The sequence below is a fragment of the Xiphophorus hellerii genome, chromosome 20, assembly GCF_003331165.1.
Source record: "Xiphophorus hellerii strain 12219 chromosome 20, Xiphophorus_hellerii-4.1, whole genome shotgun sequence".
Lineage (NCBI taxonomy): Eukaryota > Metazoa > Chordata > Actinopteri > Cyprinodontiformes > Poeciliidae > Xiphophorus > Xiphophorus hellerii.
In genome coordinates, this window is record NC_045691.1 from 11,068,072 (window position 1) to 11,089,935 (window position 21,864).

The following is a 21,864-nucleotide window of genomic DNA, read 5'->3' on the forward strand; positions in this document are numbered from 1 at the left end:
TAATACAATATATTTACAGATATAACGGTTGTGCAAAAACCGGACCTCCCAGGCAATGTATTTAGTAAATAACGTTAAATGGCTACGTGTAGCTTACGACTTCGAGCTATCCTGAACGCATCTTCTCTTTTCTCACCCCGTCCTCAGCGGATGATTTAGCAGTCTAATTTTTACCTTCACAACACCCTCTTTCTTGTGAAGCCAAACAATATAAACTGTCAAAAATATGGGATAAAGACAAATAAAGAATTCAATGAAAAACATGGTGCCAGATGACACCTTTTTGATTGTGTAACTATTGATCAAAAGGAGTTGAAGGGGTTGTATCATAGATATATATTGCTGTACCATGGCAATGCAACATTGACAAACCAAGTAAATTTTTTTTAATGACCATTTGAAATGTTCCAAAAAAATGCTAAAACTGCTAGAAACAGCATGAAATGTAATTGTATTCAGTCAACTGCATATTTTTCCAGATAGAAGTTTACAAAATTCAGAGTCTAACACATAAAAAAAACTCGTAATAATCTCCTGCTAAGAACTTTTATTTAGAAATATTTTTATTCTAAACTTCAATAGATACAATGAAATGACAAGGCATTGATTCAAAATGGCAACAGTGTGAATTCCCCAATTCCCACCAAACCCCGAGATATGACAGCTGGTCTAAGAGCTTTGCATTTCCTGTCAAACAGTCACTGTTTTTCTGGAATATAAGGCCACCAGAGACTCCCCCACTAAAATGTTAGTTTTCCTTCGGCCAGTGTAAAGTCTTTCGGAAAAAATTACCATGTTGCATTTCCACTGCTGATAGAAACACAAATACGATAGGTTAAATTACAAACAGTCGGCCCAGATATTGAGATTCATTAGTCCTTCTGTCCCTTTTCTTGTCCAGACTGAAGATCTTCAAGAGTATGTTTGACCTTTTAGGATGAGACTTGTCCAGCCTCTTACCGTCGGCAAGGTCCTTCATCTCATCATTCACATGAAGTAAAAAAAGGAAGTCAAAGTTAAGTGCACAAGTTCTTTTCCAAGTTGTGCCCCTCCTGCCTCTATCAAGCTTTGTCCTTCTGTTCTTTCACTTAGTCTTAAATTCATCATGAGTGACGTCACAGGGCGATAGAGGGACATTTCAGGGTGGTGTTGATGGAAGATGAGTTGGAGTATCAAACAGCACGTCTACAGGCCTATAGACTGCAGGGTTTGTCTCTCAGCGTTGTTGAGGTGGTTCGAGAACATGCTGTAGCATGGCTGCTGAGCAAACTGTGTCAGAAAGTCTGTCAGGTAAGCCTGAGGAGAGAAAGAGTGGAGTATTAAGAGAAATCTTTATAAATGGTTCTAAATAACTATTAATTCAGTTTTTGTTGTTTTTTTAACTATGCACAAGAAAAAAAATTCCTTTAAAAAAAAAATTTAATTTTGAAATTTTGTCTTGGTAGATTTAAATTTCCAGAATTTTCAGTCAATTTAAATGGGCTGTTTCAAAGTGTAAATACTAAAGTCCACTATGAATCATTGGTAGACACTTTTTACTGTGGTCAAAATTAAGTATTTTAATCAGAAAAAATCATCTCTAGATGGCTGGACGACAGGTTAGACAAGTAGACAGAAACATATAAATTATAGGTGCACTGATCCACTTTTTTCACTCCTGATATCGATACAGATATCTGAGGTTTAGAATCGGCCGATACTGATCCAATACAGAAAAACAGAGCTGAATTGACGTACAACATTCTTTTTTTTTAAAATACAGACATAGAGTACTGAATTACAAAATTATTTGATGACTCTCCACCAGAACAGCACAATTAAATACATCAATAGCTTCACAAACTTAGTCAAACATGTAAAAACAACAACTTAAATTTTTTCAGTCGGTGCAAATAGGAATATAACAGTCAATGGAAAATAAATAATAAAGAAAAGATACTGACAAGAACAACAGGTGTACTATCTTGGTCAAATGTGTAAAAACAAACAGCAAACAAAACTTTCAAAAGACTCAGAAAGTTCAATTAGGAATTCTAAAGATAAAAATAAATAATAAATAAAATAAATAATAAAGCATGAATTCGTTCAGAACATAGCATACAATTATACTGAATAGATTTGTGCTTATGGATCAGGCACATTCTCACAAACACCCAACCTAGATTTTCTTTTTCAGTATCGGAACCGATGCAAATACTAATACCGGATCGATGCGTCTCTAATACAAATTAACTGTATTAAAAAGTGAGCATGTACCTGCAGATCGATCTGATAAATGGGGTCTTTCAATGCGTCTGGATCATCTTCCTCATCATCCTCATAATAATCGTCATCTGTCAAAATAATGCGAGTATTAAAAATGTAAATTCAGGTAAAACCAAGGCACTCAAAAGAAATACTTTACCATATTTATTAGATGAAATGAGATCAGAGAGCAGTTGCCCTGCTAATCCTTCATCCTCCTCATCATCCTCTCCCTCCCCGTCCTCCTGGTCGTCCCACATGCCGCTGGAATCTGAGACAGAAACAGAAAACGGCCGCGCAGATTTTATTGGGAAAAATGTCGTAACATAAAACTCTAAACACTGTTTTTATTTTCAGTAGAGGTTTGACTATTTTCATTGCTACTCCTCACCTTGACTCCAGTCAACAGCGTTCGCCCTGCTGGCGTTCGCTTCCACCACCGTTGATAACTCGTTGATGATCAGTTTAAAGATTTTCACAAGTAAAGGAATGTTCGTCCAGCGTTCTGGGTCTATAAAAATCAACCATCAAAAACAAATACATAATAAGACAACAAAAATTTAATTTACTACCTTCCAAAAATAAAAATATGTGCAACAAAAATTAAAATTTATTGTCCCTCAACTTTCTCAATAGTTTAGATTTACTTTTGGCAGATTTGGAGCGAGTGCGAATGCCATCTTCAGGGTTGTAGATTTCTTCTCCCTTAACCATGATGTCCTGAAGTCGCTTGTCGTCAGCGTTTATGCCATGCTGCAGAAGTTTGCACAGCGCCACAGTGCTGCACGGATAAAAGCACATAGATGGAGACAGTTTGAGGAAAGCAAGGGGAGTTAAGGGAAGTCCCAGCACACTTAAACCCAAAACATATGTAAGAAAAGAAAGTCGTCTGACCTGACTTTACCCTCATACTGTCCGTAGAAAAGATGCTGCCTGCTCATCCACTCCGTCATGACGAATTCCAAGGCAGGTTTTCCCGTCGGTCCTGGCAGACTGCACAGAAACTCCAGCAGAGGGTCCAGCTGGGAGTGGACCAGGTGGGCAAACACCATGATGAGAGACTGCAGGATGAGAAGGGAGACAGATCAGGAAATAAGGCAACTACAAGAAAAAAAACAGTGAATGTCTACCAATATAGATGCATCTCAATTAATGAGAAAATGGCCAAAAGTTTTTTTTTCAGTAATTCAATACAGGGAGTGAAAGATTTACTGCAAACAGAGGAATATTTCTGTCCAATACATGGATATACTTCACAGTAAGATAATTCTGAACCAAAAATATGCTTACTGTAACATTTTACACTTTGTCTGAGCAACACTATTTTTGGTTTTACTTTCTGTCAGCCATAACAATCAAGATTTAAAAAATGCTTGCAATATAATGCTCTGTGTGTAATCAACCTATATAAGTTTCGGCTTTTGAGCTGAACTGCTGGAATTCTGATTTATTGAGATTAGCCTGTCTTTCCATCTCTGCTCCCTACCTGCATGACGCTCAGAGCCTCAGCTTGCTGCATTTTGCTCAGAATGGCTCTGAGGATGTGATCCAGCTGGTCCCCGAGCTCCGTTCCAGCCCGAGAGATCAGAGTGGATACCAGCCGTCCCACGAAGACCGCCGTGGACTCAGAGGTCCGGGGGTCCAGCAGCTGGTTGACCACCTGCATGACGTACCACAGGCCGCTGTTGCCCTGCTCGTCCCTCCACTGGGCAATCTGCTCAAGGGCGACAGAGACATACGCTCGCAGGCACTCGCCTCCGTTCTGGCAAGATGGAAAGAAACATGAGAAAATTCCCTGATTACTCATTACTTCAACTTCTAATACCAGAATTCAAAAAGTCAAAATTAAGACCTTTTAATGCCACCTTAAATGAAATCTAAGACCAAAAAAACGAAAAATATCAGGAATGGTTGGAGGATCCTGCTAGTATTAAAATCAAGCATTGCAAAAATTTATATTTTCTGGATTTGTTTGTGTTTTTGCCGGCAACTTTGTCCTTTTCACACCACAGTTGGCTCTTTACATCCTCAACACCCACAGTGTCAAGCTTTTATTGCACAAAATGCACGTAGCCTTGAATGGACTGACAATATGAGTGAGAGAGTAGTGAAAACAAACGTCGTCCAGACAAGCTGGTGATAAATTTGCATTTACCCGTAATAGAGCAAAAAAGCTCACTATCTAGCTATTGAAGTACTATTAGCAGTTAGTTACAGGTAGCCTCATCTGCCTCAAGTCTCAGAACGTAATGATGACAAGCTCTACGTGCAACTCAAATTTTTGCTTGAAAAAAAAAACTACATATATTTGAATATATGAAGCTTTTATTACCTGCATTATTGTGTGGTCATCAGTTCGTAAGGTACACTGAGCTACCACAGGAAAGGCCTGACACACCAACAGCTCTGATAGAGGGGGCTTTGTGTTTCGGACCACTGTGGCCAGAATGTCTATTGATGTCTGCAGAGACAAAGAAATAAATGAGTGTAACTGCAAGGAATCAAAACATCGAAAGAACCAATGAATCAAACAACAGAAATAAAGAAGACATTTGCTTAACACAACCTCTGCAGGTAAATAATATAAATGATATGCTGCACTTACAGCACAGAGTCCAGAGGGGATCTTATCAGGTGGAGCCTGCATGATGCTGATTAGTGTGGGAATGAGTCGCATCTGCATGGGGCCTTGACAGCCTTCGATTTGAGCCAGTTCCTTAAAGATGTCCTGAGCCAGGGAGGCCACCACGGGGTCTGACGGGGAAAGACAAGAAAAGGTCACTTCTAAAAGATTAAAGCCTTAAATAGAGATTAAAACTGAGTGTACTGGAGATAAAGTTGCGTTAATAGGAAGAAGGTATTCCAGGAAGTGATTCTGGTCACAGGAGCTGCAGAAGTACCATTGTTATATTTGAGGAAAATGGCGATTGTGAGTGGGCAGATTTTGTTCTCGGCGCTGGTGGTGAAGGCCGGGTCCACGGTGCAGACGATGCATAGCGTCTCCATGACGAGTGTGAGCACCTCTGAGCTGAATTGGGCAGCGAGCTGAACCAGTCCCTCCAGTATGCTGGGGAGGAAAGGCTGAAGGATATGTGTGCTCTCCGACAGCTTCAACTGGTCACAGTAACTAAAAAAACAACAAAAAACAGCAAGGCATGAATAAAAATGTACATAGTTCACAGATTTCAATTTCTTTCCACTTCACAACAATGCACTACCATGTATTGGTCCATCACATTAAAAGCCCTGTGAATTACATAAGAGATTATAATCCTGATATGATATACTGTATATACTTGTACAAGGTCCAGTAAGAGATGGTAAATGGTACGTTATCAGGAGCTCATCCAAAGCTAAACCACAGCAAACAGTGAGCTCACCCCCAGATGGCCCGGACCGCCGAGATGCGGACGGATGGAGGCTGGCTGTCATGGAGACCGCTGACTGTGGCCTGGAGAAACTGCTGGATGAGTTCAGGAGACATGGCTGCAGTGAAACGACTGGCCGCCCACAGAGCACGGCCCAGAAGGAACGGGGATGCAGCTGAGGAACAAGAAAACAAAAGACAAAAAAATCAAAACAAAAAAAAAAACAACTTTAGGGAGCACATTAGTTGATCTAAGTTATTTCTTTTCTTTTTGACAGAGCAACAAGTTATTTTCTTGTTAACATTAAACAAAGGGGTACAAAAAAAACAATAGGAAAATTATCTAAAACAAGAAAATGTTTAATCCAATTTAATATTGAACAATGACAAGAATGTTATGCCTCTTTTTGTGTTTGCACATATCTGACTCTCACCGGTGAGATTAAGATCAGCCAGGATGACGCCGGCCAGAAAACCGTGCATGTCAAACTGAATCCGACCGTTCTTCACGTTCTCAGTAATGATGGTCTTGACTGAACCGAGGGCCAACATGCAGGCCTCATGAATCTTCCACCTAGTTAGGAAAACAAAACCAAAAAACAGGACATATGAACAACAAATTCCCTTACTCTACCTGAATGCAATGGCTTGAATACATTTCATAACTAAAAGCCATTTGAGTCGCTGTTCTCCCCTCACCAGTGCTCACTGCCACCGTTTTTAGCTTGTTCTGCCTCCTGGAGGTGTCTGGTTGCAGCTGCTGCCAGCGCTGCTGCACTTTCATTCTGGAACTCTGCAGCTACAGCCTGCAACAACAAGTGAGCCTTTAGCACCATCACACACACACAAACACACACACACACACGGCCCGGACCGCCGAGATGTGGTCCGGGCCGTGAGACGGCAGGAGATGGATGAGTTTTGAGAGAGCAACTCAAAATGCTCTCTTGTGGGGTAGCAACTACAATAATTTTATTAATTGATTATTCTAAATCTGAAATGCATGATCTATATATTTTTGTGCAGTTTTAGCTTAATTACAGCTCAGACTATGTTGTTCTTTCAGCAAAATTGCTTTTAGAGTTTGTATACTACAGTTCATGATTCATTTATTACTAAATTAATTGATGACTGTTTCAATAATCGATTAATCACAATTAATTGTTTCAGTCCTATGCAGAATAGTTTAACTCATACGTGAGAAACAGAAGTCAAGAGAAATGCAACAAACATCTATTTTTTGTCCATAATCTGAGTATAATTTGTTCCTATGGACAGGCTGAACTGCAGCTGACCACCGCTGACCACAAGCTCTTTGTTTTACGTGAAGCTCACCAGCAGTAGGTCCTGAGCAGAGATCCGGACAGAGTAGGAGAAAGTGTCATCATCCTCATCCTCTACAAACTGCTGAGGGTTTGCCGTCCAAACTTTGACCTAATCATAGAAAGTGCCGTTCAGTCAAGACAAAATGATTTCTCACAGGATCTGGCAGAATTACATGTCGGTGGTTCCTCACCTGGTCCTCTGTGATCTGCATGTACAGGATGATGTAGTAGATGAGCTCTGGCAGAGCTTTCCGCACTGTGCTCTTGAACTTGTTGTTCTCCAGAAGCGTGTGGACAAACTCAAAGATGCTGAACACCAGATTCTCAAAGCCCAAAACTTCTCCTAGAAAAATAGTACAGGATAAAAACGTTGATATAGAATTACTGGTGAAGGGAGGAAATAGGGAAACATAAAGAATAGACTGGAGGATGTGGATTTTGCTAACCGTCTGAGTCAACAGGGTCGTCCACTTCCTCAGTGTAGTTGACTTCGGTTCTTACATAAGTGAATTAAAAACTAAGGACTAACAAACTGAAAAAATATTTATCTTTTAGATTTTAAAATTTAAAATAATAACAAAAAAAGGACAGATTTATTAGCAGAAAAACTATAACCAGTAATTAACATAGATCTGGTGATGTGAGGGATATAAAGCTGCACTTTCAGTCAGTGTATTCCAGACGATGGGTAATATTTGCTGCATAGACGAAACCATCGGTTTGGGGAAGTTCTTCACTAAAGCCGTTACTGCCTGTGAAAAAAAACAAAACAAAACAAAAAAGCAGCTTAAACCCTATGGCAAGAACATGAAACAGAAAAATTTGAAAATATCTTTCTTGTAGCCTTTACAAACATCTGTAACAAAGAGGTTTCCATTCTCAACTTCTCACCTTCAGGACTTCCATCTTGAGACCGCTGTCAGACGAGGGTCCATCAGGCATCTGCAGAGCCTGCACAAACGCTTCTGTAAACTGCTGCACCACCGGGAAGATCAACGCTTTAGCAGCGCCCTAAATATAAATACACAGAGTTATCATCAGTCACAAATAAATATGTATCTGAAAAAAAGTAAGGCTGCAACAAATGATTATAAGAATAACTGATTATTCTGACAATCACATTAAAAAATAACTGGAAGAGTCTGAAGATTTTATTTTTTATAGAATATTGTAAATATTTAAAAAGATGCAAATAATCTAATAATTTATTTTATAAATTAATTTATTTATTAGAAAGTAAGCATGTTACTGCCTAAAATGCAATAACATTCCTTAAGTTAACATTCCTTTGCTATCATTCATAGCAAAGGAAGCATCTGCAGCTAAAGAAAATACTTTTAACATAGACATGTAAAGAAAAAACTCAGGTGTTTTTGCTTGACGTGATGCAATGAAACGTAAGGCTAATCCGTTGATTTTTTTGACAAACCAATTAATAATTGGATTGCTAAAGATACTTAATAGGAGATTTTTTTAAAACAGAATTTGGACCAGGTGAAGCTAAAACTCCCATTTGAGGAGATCTGGGTTGAACATATTTATAGACAAAGTTTTTTTTTTCTTAAATGCAAAATGTATCTATTTTTTATACTGTTTTGGCTTAATTACTGCTGTGACTTTCAGAAAAAACAAAAACAAAGAAACTGGGTTGATTGAAATATTTGCCACAAGAATGTTTTAGAAATACTAAGACAAAAATTCTAAAACGTGATGCATAATGGAAATCATATTTTGTTTCATGAATCAGACAGGTGTTGATGTGAAACTGGCTTCACCTTTTCAAGCTCTTCAATAGCACAGATGAGGTTTGCACATGTGGTGAAGATCTCCACTGCTCTGGAACGGGTACGGATGCTGTAAACCTGAAATTATTAGCAAACATGAGGGAGAAGTACCGTACCGCACAGAGAAAAGCATAAGATCCTTAAGTTAGAGATGCACAAAATACATTGATATGAACAGTTGGTTATTGGCAGGTGATCATTTTTTTTAGCTTATTGGTTCCATAAATACAATTGATAATACAGCTTCTGCACCTCAGCCATGGTAAAGATCTTGTACATCTCAGGTAGGATGACTGGAGCCACCAGAGGCATCTGAGTGTCTGTCACCTCGCGAGTGAACTCTGGAAAGGAGGGCATTCAAAATAAAATTCAAACTAAAAAAAAAAAATTATTAGTTTCTAAATGCAACCTCAGTTTTGGAATTTCACTATTATAAATAATGTATACGAGCTTGATTAGCAACACCTATTTGGAGATACATATTTGGAGAACCTATCTAATGATAGGTTCTCCAAATATTTGGTATCATCATTAAAAAATATTTTGCATAGATTGAAGTCTGACAAAAGAGACAAAAATATAAAATAAGTGAATAGACAAATAAACATAATGTCCAAACACAATAAAATCAGCCTGAAGAGATTAACAGACCACTGAAAATTTACATTAAACCAAGCTGTGACTGTCTAAAGAATTTTTTTTTTTTAAGATACCTGTGAGGACCCTCATGGCTCCATGAACTGCGTTCACTTCTCCGCTGACCAGCATCTCCATCAGCAGGGTGAAGAGCTGTGGCCACGCCTCAGGCCAGTCCCAGTGGGCGATGGCTGACACGGCGTAGGCGACACTGGAGCGGACCTTGCTGATGGACTCGCGCAGGCCGCTGGGCAGCAGCTCCCTGATGGCGGCTTTAGCCTGATGGGACAAGAGAGGAGATGGGCTTGACAAGATCTGGCTTTAAATCACTCAGGAGTCCGATTTTAATGTAATACTTTGAGATATCTTTAAGAGCCATCGCCGCAGGCTTCTGATGTGGATGAGTGGGCTGAAACTAGTCTGAAGAACATTAATCCATCTTAGAACGTTTACCTGATCTGTGGTTTCAGGAGGCCTGAACTTCTCTGAATGGGCACACCAGTGAGTCTCCACATACTGCTTCAGGATGACAGATGCTAACTGCAAACACAAACCCAATATGTGTTAACCTGAAAAAGTTCCCATACGGGGAAACAGAAACAACGAATCAGTATCAGCATGACAAACAGAATACAAGACTTGATTTTAATATATGAACTTTCCATGCATGTGGAAAGAAATCCATGCGTCTTCTCCTTATTTTTTAGTTGTACTCACTTGACGGATGGCGAGCGCTCCCTGAGGGTCAACTGTAAGTTCTGCCAGATGGACACCAAACTCTGGAATATAAAAACATCAATTATGCTGCTGGTAAAATTGACTTCTTATAAATAAGACCAAATTAGTTTCAAACCATGTCAAACAGGAAATGTAGTAAGCAGAAGGTCAAACAGACAATGATATTTAAGAAGTTTCCATTTACACAAATGCAGAAAATGTAACTTATTGAACACTGCGCCCACTAAATAACATCCCATTGCAGCAACAAGGACCTGCTTTGACACCAAGATTAATTATCATTTCAAAATCTCAACTAAAATTGAATTCTGTGAAGCTTAAAGTGGCAGAAATAAATAACAGGTTTTATAGAGATTTAAACATGGTGAGATTTTTTATGAGCATTTGTACAAAAATTAAGGATGGGCACCATTTGCCACTACTTGGTTAATCACTAAAATCAGTACCTAAAAGCAGCAATCTGCAATCTGTGAATCTTCTACAATGCCTCTTAATAACTTTTGTTAAAATAATAACAAACAAATGTTTAATGTTTTTAACTACAGGTAATATAACAATTGCAAGTTTTTAACAGTTTTTTCCTGAAATATTTGCATTGAATGTCCACACTTATACCACTAATATGTTTTACTTCTGTTTTTATTGTCATTAGGTTGGAATTTATGTCCTTTTAGGTTTCACATCATTTTAAGTCCAACCGAGAAAAAATAAACATCCTCTTCATGCAAAATTTTGTTTTTATTTTATTTTAAATAAAAATGGAAAAAAAGTGTTTTGTTAAAAGTGACACCAAATTTACTACTAGAATACATCTAAAATGATGTTTCTTTTTCCCTTTCTTTTTCAAAACGTCAGATGAGAACTGCAGCTTTAAACTGCTTTTCTCTAGGCTAACCTGAGAGGAGAAATGGCTCGTCAGGTTGTAAAGGTTGCAGAGCCGACTCGACTGATTCCAACCCTGGCATGGCAAGCATGCAGAACGAGAGAAAAATGCACAATTCAGGATGAGTATGAATCTCATCAGCTCCACCTCTAGCTGGCTTTCACCAAGTGACATCAGGCGCCAGAAGACAATGTTAGTGCTGACAGTCCTGCAGAGCTGCGGCCTCAGAGAGAGAGGCCTGTGGAAAGGGTCGGCGCTGCTGCAGCGCCCGCTCAATTAACTTTTCAGCAGCAACACGATTACTGCTGGACAATAGAAGGTCAGATGGAGAGCGTTAGCTACTGACCATGAAACACTTACTCTACAGATAATGACAAATCTGTTGGCATCCCTGAAACAGATGGGTAAAATGCTTTAAAATAGAAATCACTTTATAATCTCACATTGAGACTAATTTTAGTAACTAACAGCAGATTTTGTCCAGAAAAATGTGTTTTAACAAAAAAAAAATTACTGTGATACCATTACCAGTGGTTGTGTTTTGCACCAAATACTTGAAGTGGGTTTGATGTTATACAAATACATATATCAAAACACCTCATGTACACTGTAACAGGCATGGTGGGAGCCCTGTTATGCTGTGGGCTTGTTCCTCTTCCAGATGAAGGAAGATTATTTAAGTAGATGAATTCATGAAGTGAAAATATTGTAAATAAAACCGGTAAACTGAAAAACAGGTTTTTGTAAAAATGAAACATTCATTAAGGTTGTGTAGCTCAAGGAGAAAATTAAGGAATAATTTGTCAGCAGTTTAAGCAGGAAACATTCATCAGAAAAGCTGGAACAACTTCACCTCTCCTGTTACAATGACACATTTAAAACATGTGATCTCACTGGTGAAGCATCTGAATTAGGACTCTGATGTTGCTTTTGCAGGAAGCTGGGAGCTTCAGATGCGGGATATTTGGGAAACTCCCCCCTTCCACTGGAAGCTGGGGAAATCTGTCAAATGAATCTAAATGGCTAATTTAGACACTGACCACTAACTGAAAACGAGTTGCTTTGGGTGAGAAACAGCTGTTTTATGGATTACAGAATTGCTTGAACACGTTAGTTAAGTCACCATATAACAAATACCAACTAAAACTTTGCTTATTTTAAGCGCTGACCATTCATTTGATTTAATAATTCAGCCAGAGCTCCAGTGAACCACAGCCACAGATTCTACATGTGACGACACTGAAGTTAGCCTCTGAATCGCAGCTTCATCCGCTACACTTCAGTAAAAAATGATTTCACATTTAATCAATCTGGACCACTTTTGAGGTCAAAATGATAATAAATTTTAAAAAATAATACAAAACATTGAGCAAACCTGAGCAAAATTCCTCCACAATGCCAGATAATTTCAACTACTTTGAGTATTTATAAAATCTTTAACACATTCGTAAAATCTCAAATATGCGATTTCAATTTATTTTTTGGCATTTAAACTAACTTAGCAGTTAGTCAAATGGTGATTTGACAAGTCAGGCAAAAATTGAATTATTCTGCACATATTACAGGTTACTAAAACATAATTTGGTGTGAGGAACCCATTATTTTATTTGTTTGTTTTTTCTTTTAATTTTGACATTTAAACCACCTTACATAAAGTGTAGCCCCTGTTGAAAACTATAATAATGTAAATGCCCCATCATATTTGAAACCAAATGTTCTACACTGACCAAAGATTTTTTTTCCAACAGTTTGGGATTTGCAAAACCTTTACTCTATTTTTAGAACACAAAAAGGGAAATCAAATGCCTTTAGATTAGAATTAGATAATTACATTTTGTGGGTTGAAAGCTGGAAAGTATGGAAAAAACTGCTATTAACCAGTCTCTTAAAATGTGGAATATGGTTAATAAAAGTTTCACAAAAACATAAGGTTTCGTTTTCAAGTAATTATAATCAGTTCAGTCCGTTTGAAAAGAAGATTACCATTTCATATTATTTCAGATGTTTTAAATAAATAAAAAGGTTCAGAGCCCTTAAACGTAGTGAAATGACCCTTTATTGAAAGCTCCAAACTGGATACCAACTTCATCCTCGCTCACATGTGCCGTATCTAACTCTCAAGCTAGGGTCGCGCTAATGATTACATTGTAACAACACTAGCTGTGGGCTGTTTCAATCTGTTAGGCTAAAAACAACTACGACCACAACAAGTCCTTGAAATAATTAGCATATTTACAAGCTCTTAGACCAATTTAGTCCTTAATAACTTCTACTAACATGGCCTAACATTAGCTGCCTGGAAGAGTCCGTCCAGTACGGCTGTTAGCTTAGTTCACTGAAGCCATGAATAAACCAGCACCCAGCATAATGAAAGAAGCTAAAACACTTAAATGTTAAACATTGGTGTAGTTTATAATCCGGCCACTTCTCACCTTCTGTCACCTCCAGCACTTTGATCTGCTCCTCAGCGGCGGCGCGCACTTCTTGCACCGGAGACAGGATGGCCGTGAGCGTCTCAATCAGAGCCTCCTTCAATCCCTGCTGGACGGGTCCGACAGCCGGGACGGCCCGACCGTCACCCGCTGCACTCATACCTGCTATGTCTAGGCTCGCAGCCCGCTATGGAGAGTTCAGCTACCCGGGTAGGAGCGGAGCCAAAGAGCCACGGCCACCGAGCGCGCCAATGCATGGAAAAGTAGAGGCGGGGCTATGCTGGAGGAAACATTATTCAGTCGTTCCGTTTTTTGGACGCGCTTTTGAGCTACAGCGCCCTCTACCGGAGCGGTTGACGAAGAGCTTTAGAAAAGCAGTATTTTTATACAGTTTTAGTTAATAAAATATCTGGAAAGTATAAGTCACACGCAAAATAGTAATCCACACATAAACCTTTAGTAAAAACTTTAAAACGTATACCCTTTTTAATAGTTGTTTTGTATACTCTATAACTGTGTCTTTTGGCCAAGTCTCTCTTGAAAAAGAGATTTTATCTCAAGGAATTCCTGGTGAAATAATGGTTAAATAAAAAATATATAAACTGGTTGAGAAAAAAACACTAACGTTGACTTTTTTCTACTTATTGAACTAAAATTGAAGTCTCAAAACAAATAGACCGCATATTTGTCCAATTGATTTCACAAATGTGAATATTATACGTCACTCCTACAGGCTGCTTAGAACAGGAGGAAAGATAAACGTTGCTCTTTTAATACAATAGGTGGTGCTATGCTGCAGAATCACCGGATCTCTGCTTAATGCATTTTATGCTGCCAGAAAAGGCCTGATCTGATGTTTTTTAAAGCAGCTAAACTCATATTTTCAGACTTCTTGATGGTGTCCTTTTATAAAAGGGCAGGAGTAAACTGAGGATTGAACTAACATAAATGATCTTCATCAGCTTCCAGACTTATGGATGTGACAAAGAAAGGACTTACTGAAAGATGAACTACAGCACAAGAGCCTGCTTTTGTGCTGTAGTTTGAGGCAAAAATATGAAGGGAAGACGATACCTTCAAACAATGGGCCAGGGACTAAAATTTGAAAATAAAAATATGTGACCGTCCTCTTTTTCTTTTTCCAATCTTATCCAGATCTGGAAAATATTGAAATCAAATTTCAAACTTTTTCAAAAGTAAATGGTGAATTGAGTCTCAAAAGCTAGCCAGAGGATTTGGCAATTTGTTGGTTTGAAACAAGTCATATAATAATTAATATTACAGCACTTTAATGTTTGGCATCTGAAGTTTGAGCTCTTCTAGAGCCGTCTTTACCTGATGAAAGACAACTGGATTATTGATCCGAACAGATTCTGATCAAAGTGCAACAAGAAGCAGCAGTTCAGTGATTTCTTCTATTCACAGCAATTGTTTATGATCCTCATTTCAGCAAAATGTGGCCAATAAAGTAGCAAGATCAAATCGGACTTCTGGTTTAGTTCCTGGTCATGCAGTTAAAACTACAGCAATATAGAAATGCATAAAATTTTTAATTTGATTCAGCTTTACAAAATATTTTTTAACTAGACCAATTAATTTACTTTTTACTTAGTATCTACATAGATTTTTTTAAAGGGGTGTTCATGATTTTATGTGCAATCTGACTTGGTGTTTAAGTGATGATTGTGTTTATTTTTAGATTTGTGCTTTCCTATCCTGTCTATTTTTTGCTGCTCCTTGGCAGAGGAGATATTGTCTCTTCCAGAGTTTTTCTTTTATAAACAATTTCTTTAATGGAACCTACCAACCAAGAATATGAATGGATGAAAAGAAAGATTAGATAATAGCTAGCTGGATGGGTGATTGATGAAGGGACAAACAGCTAGCTAGCTAGATGAATGAATGATTTTCTTAATTTTAAAACTTAAAAACAGAAAATGGGGTCCTTTAAAAAATTCCTGAACTTGATATTAATCAAAAATAAGGGGTCTATTTTAAAGAATCGTGTTATATTGGAGGATCTAAACAAGTCTCATCTAGCTCTGAGGATTGTAAAAGTTGCAGACCTCTGGACTAAGTGAACGATGCATGAAATTTCTAAATAGACAAATGGATAGCAGGAACCTTTACACAACAGGATAAGGAAAATGTGATGACGCAAATATTTCTCCCATAATCATTTTCTTCTTCCATATTTACCCATGTGAGGAAATAAAACCCTAAATCAGAACCAAACGGGTCCAGATTGAGTAGGAACTCTGCAACTAGAATGCACCACAACCTCCATAAAATTGGATTTTACTAAAACTGCTTTAGCCTTTGTGTGAATGTAATGTGGACTGAACCAAACACTAAAATAACTGTTTTAGAGGCAAAGAACAGTTTGTTTTATGTAAAAAAAAAAAAAAAAAACTTTCCCACTCGATATGTCTCCTCTCCCTCAAAAGAGTTAAAAACTAAGAAACAAAAAATTAATACCAACCTGGGCACCAGCTCACAAGGTGTACCGCAAATCCAATCCTATATACTGTATATATATATACTGTATATATATATATATATATATATTAAATTGTGTTAGGAGTCAGTATTGTCACTACACAGCATTAAAGTGGTGTGTTTGATTTTTCTTTTTTCAATTTTTTAAAATTCCTATTATATAAACCAGAGAGGAGTCAAAGAAGAACAAAAATAATCAATGAACAAACAAAATGTGGAAAAACAATGTAAATAACCAACAGACGAAAGGCCTCCTCCCCGACCGAACACTCCTCCCCATTCGCATCTCGCTCAGCGGCGACAGCGGGACGGAGGGTCGGGTGAGCTGGTCCGGACGTAGCGGCACCGACCCGTCCAGATGTACAGCGCAGTGAAACATAACTTACATGTTTAGCTCATTTTTCACACGTACAGTCGTGATCAAGGCACAGGGATCTTCTACAAGTTATTTTCTTTTCTTCAATAAAGTTGTACAAAATAATACATTTTACAGTCTGTACAAGAATAATAGTCCAGCAGTAAATAAAAAGACAGACGCACTTAGAGCCGGGCAGGGAGGAGGAGGAGAAGGTGACAGAACAAGACAAGGGGAGAGGAAGGAGGGAGCTGACGATGAGGATCATCTGTGTGAGTGTATATGAGTGTGTGTGCCCAGTTATAAAACGTTGCATCCAGTCTCTGCAAATCTTTAACGTCATGATTTTCTGTTGCCGTTTATCCTCAATAAGTCAAACCTGTTATTTATTTTCCACGTTAAATAGTTGACAAATAGCAGCAGAGGTAAATAGGGACAAAGATGTAGAGTAACATGTTGGTGCATGAGTGTGTGTGGGTGTGTGTGTGTGTGTGGGATGGGGGGGGTTAAATGGTGCACAAAGGCAGATCTCACACACTGTGTACACCGACAAACAACATGGGGTAAAAACTAACAAAAACTTAAAACTTGAATTGTGTTATTACAGGAATATATAATATTTATATGTATATATATATATATATACATATTTATATACACACATATATAAATATCTATATATATAGCTTGGATTTTTTTTTGCACTGCATTAAATTCATTGGTATGCATGATTCTTATGCATCGTATGATATTTTTTTGTTTGCTTGTGTTTCCTCGACTAGTTTCTTGAAGAGCAGTCCATGAGAGCAGCGTGGCTTCATCTCAGAGTCACTCTCACGTCCGCAGGCAGCCATTAATCAATTAGTCTGTCCATGCCGGGCACAGGAGAAAATAAAACAAAACAAAACAAAAAAAATCAAACAGGTGACAGCCACTCCTCTGTTTCAGCTTGCCACCATCTGAGTCCATCTGTTCTCTTCAGCACGCGGTGAATAAACTCCTGCATGTGAGCAGATTCCCCCCTCTGCTAACTATTAGAGCAAGAGGCTGGAGAGAGTCATGATTATGCAATATTCAAGGGTCTGAATGTCTTATTCTGTAGTGCATGTGTACCTGTGAGAGGGTGGTCGTATAAATGAGAGGCGGACAGTCGATGGTAAAGAGTCTTCCCACTTTTCCGTGGTTATGTGTTGGATTACCAGGAGGATCAGGTGGAGGAAAGGAGAGGTCAGGCTTATCGGTCGTTTAGGTGAATTTGGTAATAGTGAAGAAGTGATTGGCTAACTGGTCGTAGTGAGGCGGGTGGTCGTTGGGTAAGTAGGGCGGGCCTGGCGAAGCTGCACATCACAAGAGCTCGTACTGCCGTAGGTGCATCCTCTGTATGATGTCCCGACAGTCACTGAAGACGCGCCGGATGTTTTCCGTGTCGACGGCGCAGGTGAAGTGCGGGTAACAGTAATGCCGTCCGTCCCCACTGGCTGTGCTGATCCTCTGAAGACATACAGGAAAGATGAGGATAGTAGTGATGAATCTTGCCCGCACACAGAAATGCAACGGGCTTTCCGATAAAACAATCTTCTGTTTGCAAAAGTAAGATGCAAACAGAAGCATTTTAACTATTTAATTTACAACTTCGTTGTAACACGTTTTACTGTGTTAAGTTGGGCTGATTTACAAGCTTAAGAAAATGTATCACACTAAAATCTAAAATCATTAAAAGTAGGTCACATGCTTTTCAGAAAAAGTTTAAACACCAGCAGAAAAGTAAACCTAATTATATAAAAAGATTATTATTTTCTACTAAGATTTTAATTGCCAAATATTTGTTTGATGCAGTTATGACCATCATAACTGTTTATTCCCTTTGGTACACATTCATCTTTCAATCCTATTTAACTGAAACGCTACTAGAGAACATTCAAACAGTTTTTAAATACCTGCTTATTTAGAATAAGACTTGACATTTTAAAAAGTAAAATAAAATGTTTCCATTTTAGAGTCTTGTTCGTGAGAGATGGTGGGATTGAAAGAGAGATGGACCGATACATTTGGACTTCGTCTGCTTTAATAAGCAAAAGGTGATAAAATGGGATTCTCTATGGAAAGTAACCTGGAGCACATGCAGTAGCTTTATCTATGAGAATAAAAATACAATAGAATTATTTTACTTGTCAATCATAAGGTTTTGTGAATAAATTAGAAATTGGTTGTTTAAAGCGCTAAAAAAAAACAACAAAAAAAAACCCGTCACCAAGAAAACGACCTTTGCACGAACCAAAAACTCATCCCGTATGAAGTACTTTGCTCTGGTCACCCTGGGATCCTCTCCTGGTTCTGGTATTGCTGTTGAAAAGGAAGAAATACAGTCAACCTTTCACATATGGAGCACACACACCTTCAACTTATTAAAACCATCCGTTTTGTTTCAGAGAAGATATTTTAACATGAAAATTTAAAGTAAATCTCAACATTTAGTGGGTGTCATTATCACTGGAACAGAGCTCAACACGTACAGATAAACATAAAATGCAGGTCAGACGTCTGACTAAAGGTTTGGTAACTCACCATCATCAGGCGTAGTGTAGCGTGCAAATTCTCCAAAATACTCCTCGATTTTAGATTTTCCCGCCAAAACCTTCTCAGCTAGAAGATCCTGTTTGTTCAGGAAGAGGAATTACCGAAATCGTCCGTAGCCACCTGTGGAGAAAAATTATGAAATCGGGAATTAGATTAGACAAAAAATTTATTCATAAAAAAACAATGAAGTCATAAGTAATAGGGTCTACAAGAATTTTACTTTGTGTATTGAAAGAACTGAGTAGATCAACACATTTAAAGAGAGAATTTGCTTGTTTTACATTTACTATTTACTGAATCTAGTAAAAAAAAACCCCGCTGGACCTGTTGTTCCAAATGTTCTTGAACAGATTTAGCGCTTCCTGTAGTCTGTTGGTATGATTGTCTTCTCTGATCACCATGTTGTAGCTGCTACTTGCTACCACAAAGATGATGGCTGTCACATCTGGACAAGAGTTAAAAAAACAGACATTAAGGGAAAAAAATCATGTTTCCATTCTCAACCATAATTTCCAAAACACATTAATAGCACAAGTTCAGATATTAGTGCCTGTATGTAATAAAACTATGTCAAACTAAATAGTAAATTTTCTCTGAATAATAATCTTCATTTGGTCAAAGCAGTAAAGTTGACATCTAACCATTAAAACACTGGATCCATTTTCGGCGTTCATCCCTCTGACCTCCGACGTCAAACATACTGCGACACACAGGAAGTTAAAATTTCATTTGAATCAGGTGATAATAAAGGCTTTTATAATAAAGGCTTTTGATAATAAATAAGCATTTGTACCATAAATATTACTTAAGCCATTTTTATTGTGACTATAACCTTAATCACCTAATTCAAACTTACTGGAAATTCACTTTGTCAATTTGAAACTTGGTTTCAAAGATCCCAGACGTCAGAACTCTGCATCTCAAGAGGTCCTGAAAGAGAGGTGGAAAAGCAAACTGTAAATATAGGAGACTTTTATTAAACAGTCTTTGATTTGCATGAACTGAACTGGTGGGGGAAAAAAACGTTTCCAACAATATCTTTTCCCCTTTGAACAAAAACGAGACTTAAGACTTTGCAGCTTTATTCAACTGCAGGAAAAAGCATGAATGGATGGTTTCTCCTCTTTTACATGTTATATTTTATTGCTATGATTATTACCCATCTTCAAAAAGTAAAACAATAATAAATAAGAAGCATTAAATAAAAGCAGACAAAAATAATTTACAAGACAAGTTCTTATTGAAGTCGTGGTTAAAAACAAACTGAAAATAATTTAAACAGGTTTCTGTTTAAACTAGTTTACAAATTAGCATGTCTGATTTCAGAGGCGATCAAACTGACTTCTACACCTTAATGACAAATAAAATGTGGAATATCAAATAAGTGAGTGCTTATATAGTTGTCCCATTTAAAGTGACTGACCTAATTCAACACAGGTCCAGCCAAATGGAGCTAGTATTTTCATAATGAGTGGAATAGAAATCACCTGAGACAGAGACCGTCTCATTTTGCAGAAATAGGCTCTCACTTTAAAGGTTTTTTTTCAGCTTTAGTCATTTATTTTTTTGCAAATTTTTTGTGTCAGAAGGCCCAATTTTGTTAATTATGATTAATTATTAAAAGCAATAAAAAGAGTGAAAAATCCAATGGGTGAATATTTTAATAGCCACATAATAGGTAGCAATGACCTTGTTTCAGATCTGCTCTTAAATTTGTCTATGTTGTGGATGTTGCTGCTTTTTGACATATTTTTGCCTACCTCTTGTGGTCGGAAAGGTTTTCTAAATGATTGCTTGATTTCACAGATACGAAAAACAACAAATCTGGACTAAAAACTGAAATATAAATGCGGTTGATTGATAAATGTATTATTTAATAATGGGGGTGAATACTTTTTCTACACTGGACCAGGTTGTTTCAGGCTTTCCTCCACTTAATAAATGGTAATAGTTTTTTGTTTTTTTGAGGTTGAAATGGTCTGATGAAGATTTATTTAATAATATGAAACATTTCCGTGTGACAAAATAAAATAAAAAAATAAATCTGTACTTGTTCACTACTAAGCAATACACAAATGAAGTGACATTAAGGGGAAGTGAAGTTATTAGTAATGAAAACAAATGATTGGAAAGTGACACACAATAGTGAGCAAGTAGATCTGCACGGGTGCACGGGTACTCAGTACCCGTGCACACAAAATAAACAACTAATTAAATAAAATAACTCGTTTCCTCGTTGAGTTCTGTAAATAAGCTGCATGATTGATGTTTGTGGAAAATCTGGTACATCTTACCTGATCCGTGGGGGTGTAGTCGTTCTGCCTCACCACATCAATCCTGTCTAAGAAGCTGCAAACAGAACAAATAAAAACAATCAGAACTGAACTTTTACACAAACCTATTGACACACAAAGGCAGCTGTGTATGTTTCTATGATTACAATTCCCCACATGTCCTGCTATTGCACGACCAACACGTACAAAGTCTGTGTACAGTCAATAGTGAAAGCATGAGAACGATTGGAGCGGCTGTGACTGAGCGGCCACAAGGGGGCGCTGTGTTTGAAGCTGCTGTGAGATCAGAGGCAGCCAGTCTGAGTCACCAGCAGCAGTTGGCTCTGTCAGACCAGAGGAGCCTCGTCAATGGAGCTGCTGTAGTAGTACAGGAGTACAGGAGGAGGAGTGTGGATCTGTGTGTGGAATCGGCTATGTGTATGTGCGTGGGTGGGTATGCAAGCCCACAGCACATTCAGATTTGCAGACTGCCCACCCAAAGGCATGTTAATTGTTTTGCTGCACTGAGTGATAGTGCTGCTGCTTTTCAAGGTGCGAGTCGCTCTCGCGCTTTCTGGATGGCTGAATCAGAGTCAGCTGCTTTGAGGTGTTTGCTCCATCGAGTCAGGGCCGTGAGGGGAGTGAGGAAACACTGAGGTCAGTTCAGATATACTGAGAGCAAATCTTTAAACTGTTGTGGCAACAAACTCCCCTCCTAAAAAAAGAGAAATCAGTGTGCAAAGAATCAATC

At 38.1% G+C, this 21,864-nt stretch overlaps 2 protein-coding genes across 2 annotated transcripts in view; both read right to left on the reverse strand.

Annotated features, from left to right (window-relative positions):
• Positions 1–530: 530 nt before the first annotated feature.
• On the reverse strand, positions 531–13,695 carry ipo9 (importin 9). The gene is made up of 24 exons (XM_032550670.1): positions 13,410–13,695; positions 10,074–10,135; positions 9,810–9,896; positions 9,434–9,635; positions 8,973–9,061; positions 8,712–8,798; positions 7,828–7,947; positions 7,588–7,688; positions 7,383–7,441; positions 7,128–7,279; positions 6,947–7,045; positions 6,311–6,417; positions 6,046–6,185; positions 5,625–5,787; positions 5,145–5,371; positions 4,850–4,998; positions 4,577–4,705; positions 3,731–4,006; positions 3,139–3,305; positions 2,892–3,025; positions 2,636–2,755; positions 2,405–2,515; positions 2,257–2,333; positions 531–1,296 (listed from the first exon to the last, which is right to left on the reverse strand). The coding sequence occupies exons 1-24, from the start codon at positions 13,567–13,569 to the stop codon at positions 1,186–1,188; spliced, it is 3,129 nt and encodes a 1,042-aa protein (XP_032406561.1). The 5' UTR covers positions 13,570–13,695; the 3' UTR covers positions 531–1,185.
• A 1,843-nt stretch (positions 13,696–15,538) lies between these two features.
• Positions 15,539–21,864, reverse strand: part of LOC116711262 (guanine nucleotide-binding protein G(s) subunit alpha-like) — a 32,563-nt gene continuing 26,237 nt past the window's right edge. The window contains 8 exon segments of the mRNA XM_032550671.1: positions 15,539–17,754; positions 18,539–18,606; positions 18,829–18,934; positions 18,936–18,960; positions 19,165–19,285; positions 19,482–19,540; positions 19,697–19,770; positions 21,135–21,189. Of these exon segments, the coding sequence (XP_032406562.1) occupies positions 17,608–17,754; positions 18,539–18,606; positions 18,829–18,934; positions 18,936–18,960; positions 19,165–19,285; positions 19,482–19,540; positions 19,697–19,770; positions 21,135–21,189 (655 nt within the window). The 3' untranslated portion in view covers positions 15,539–17,607.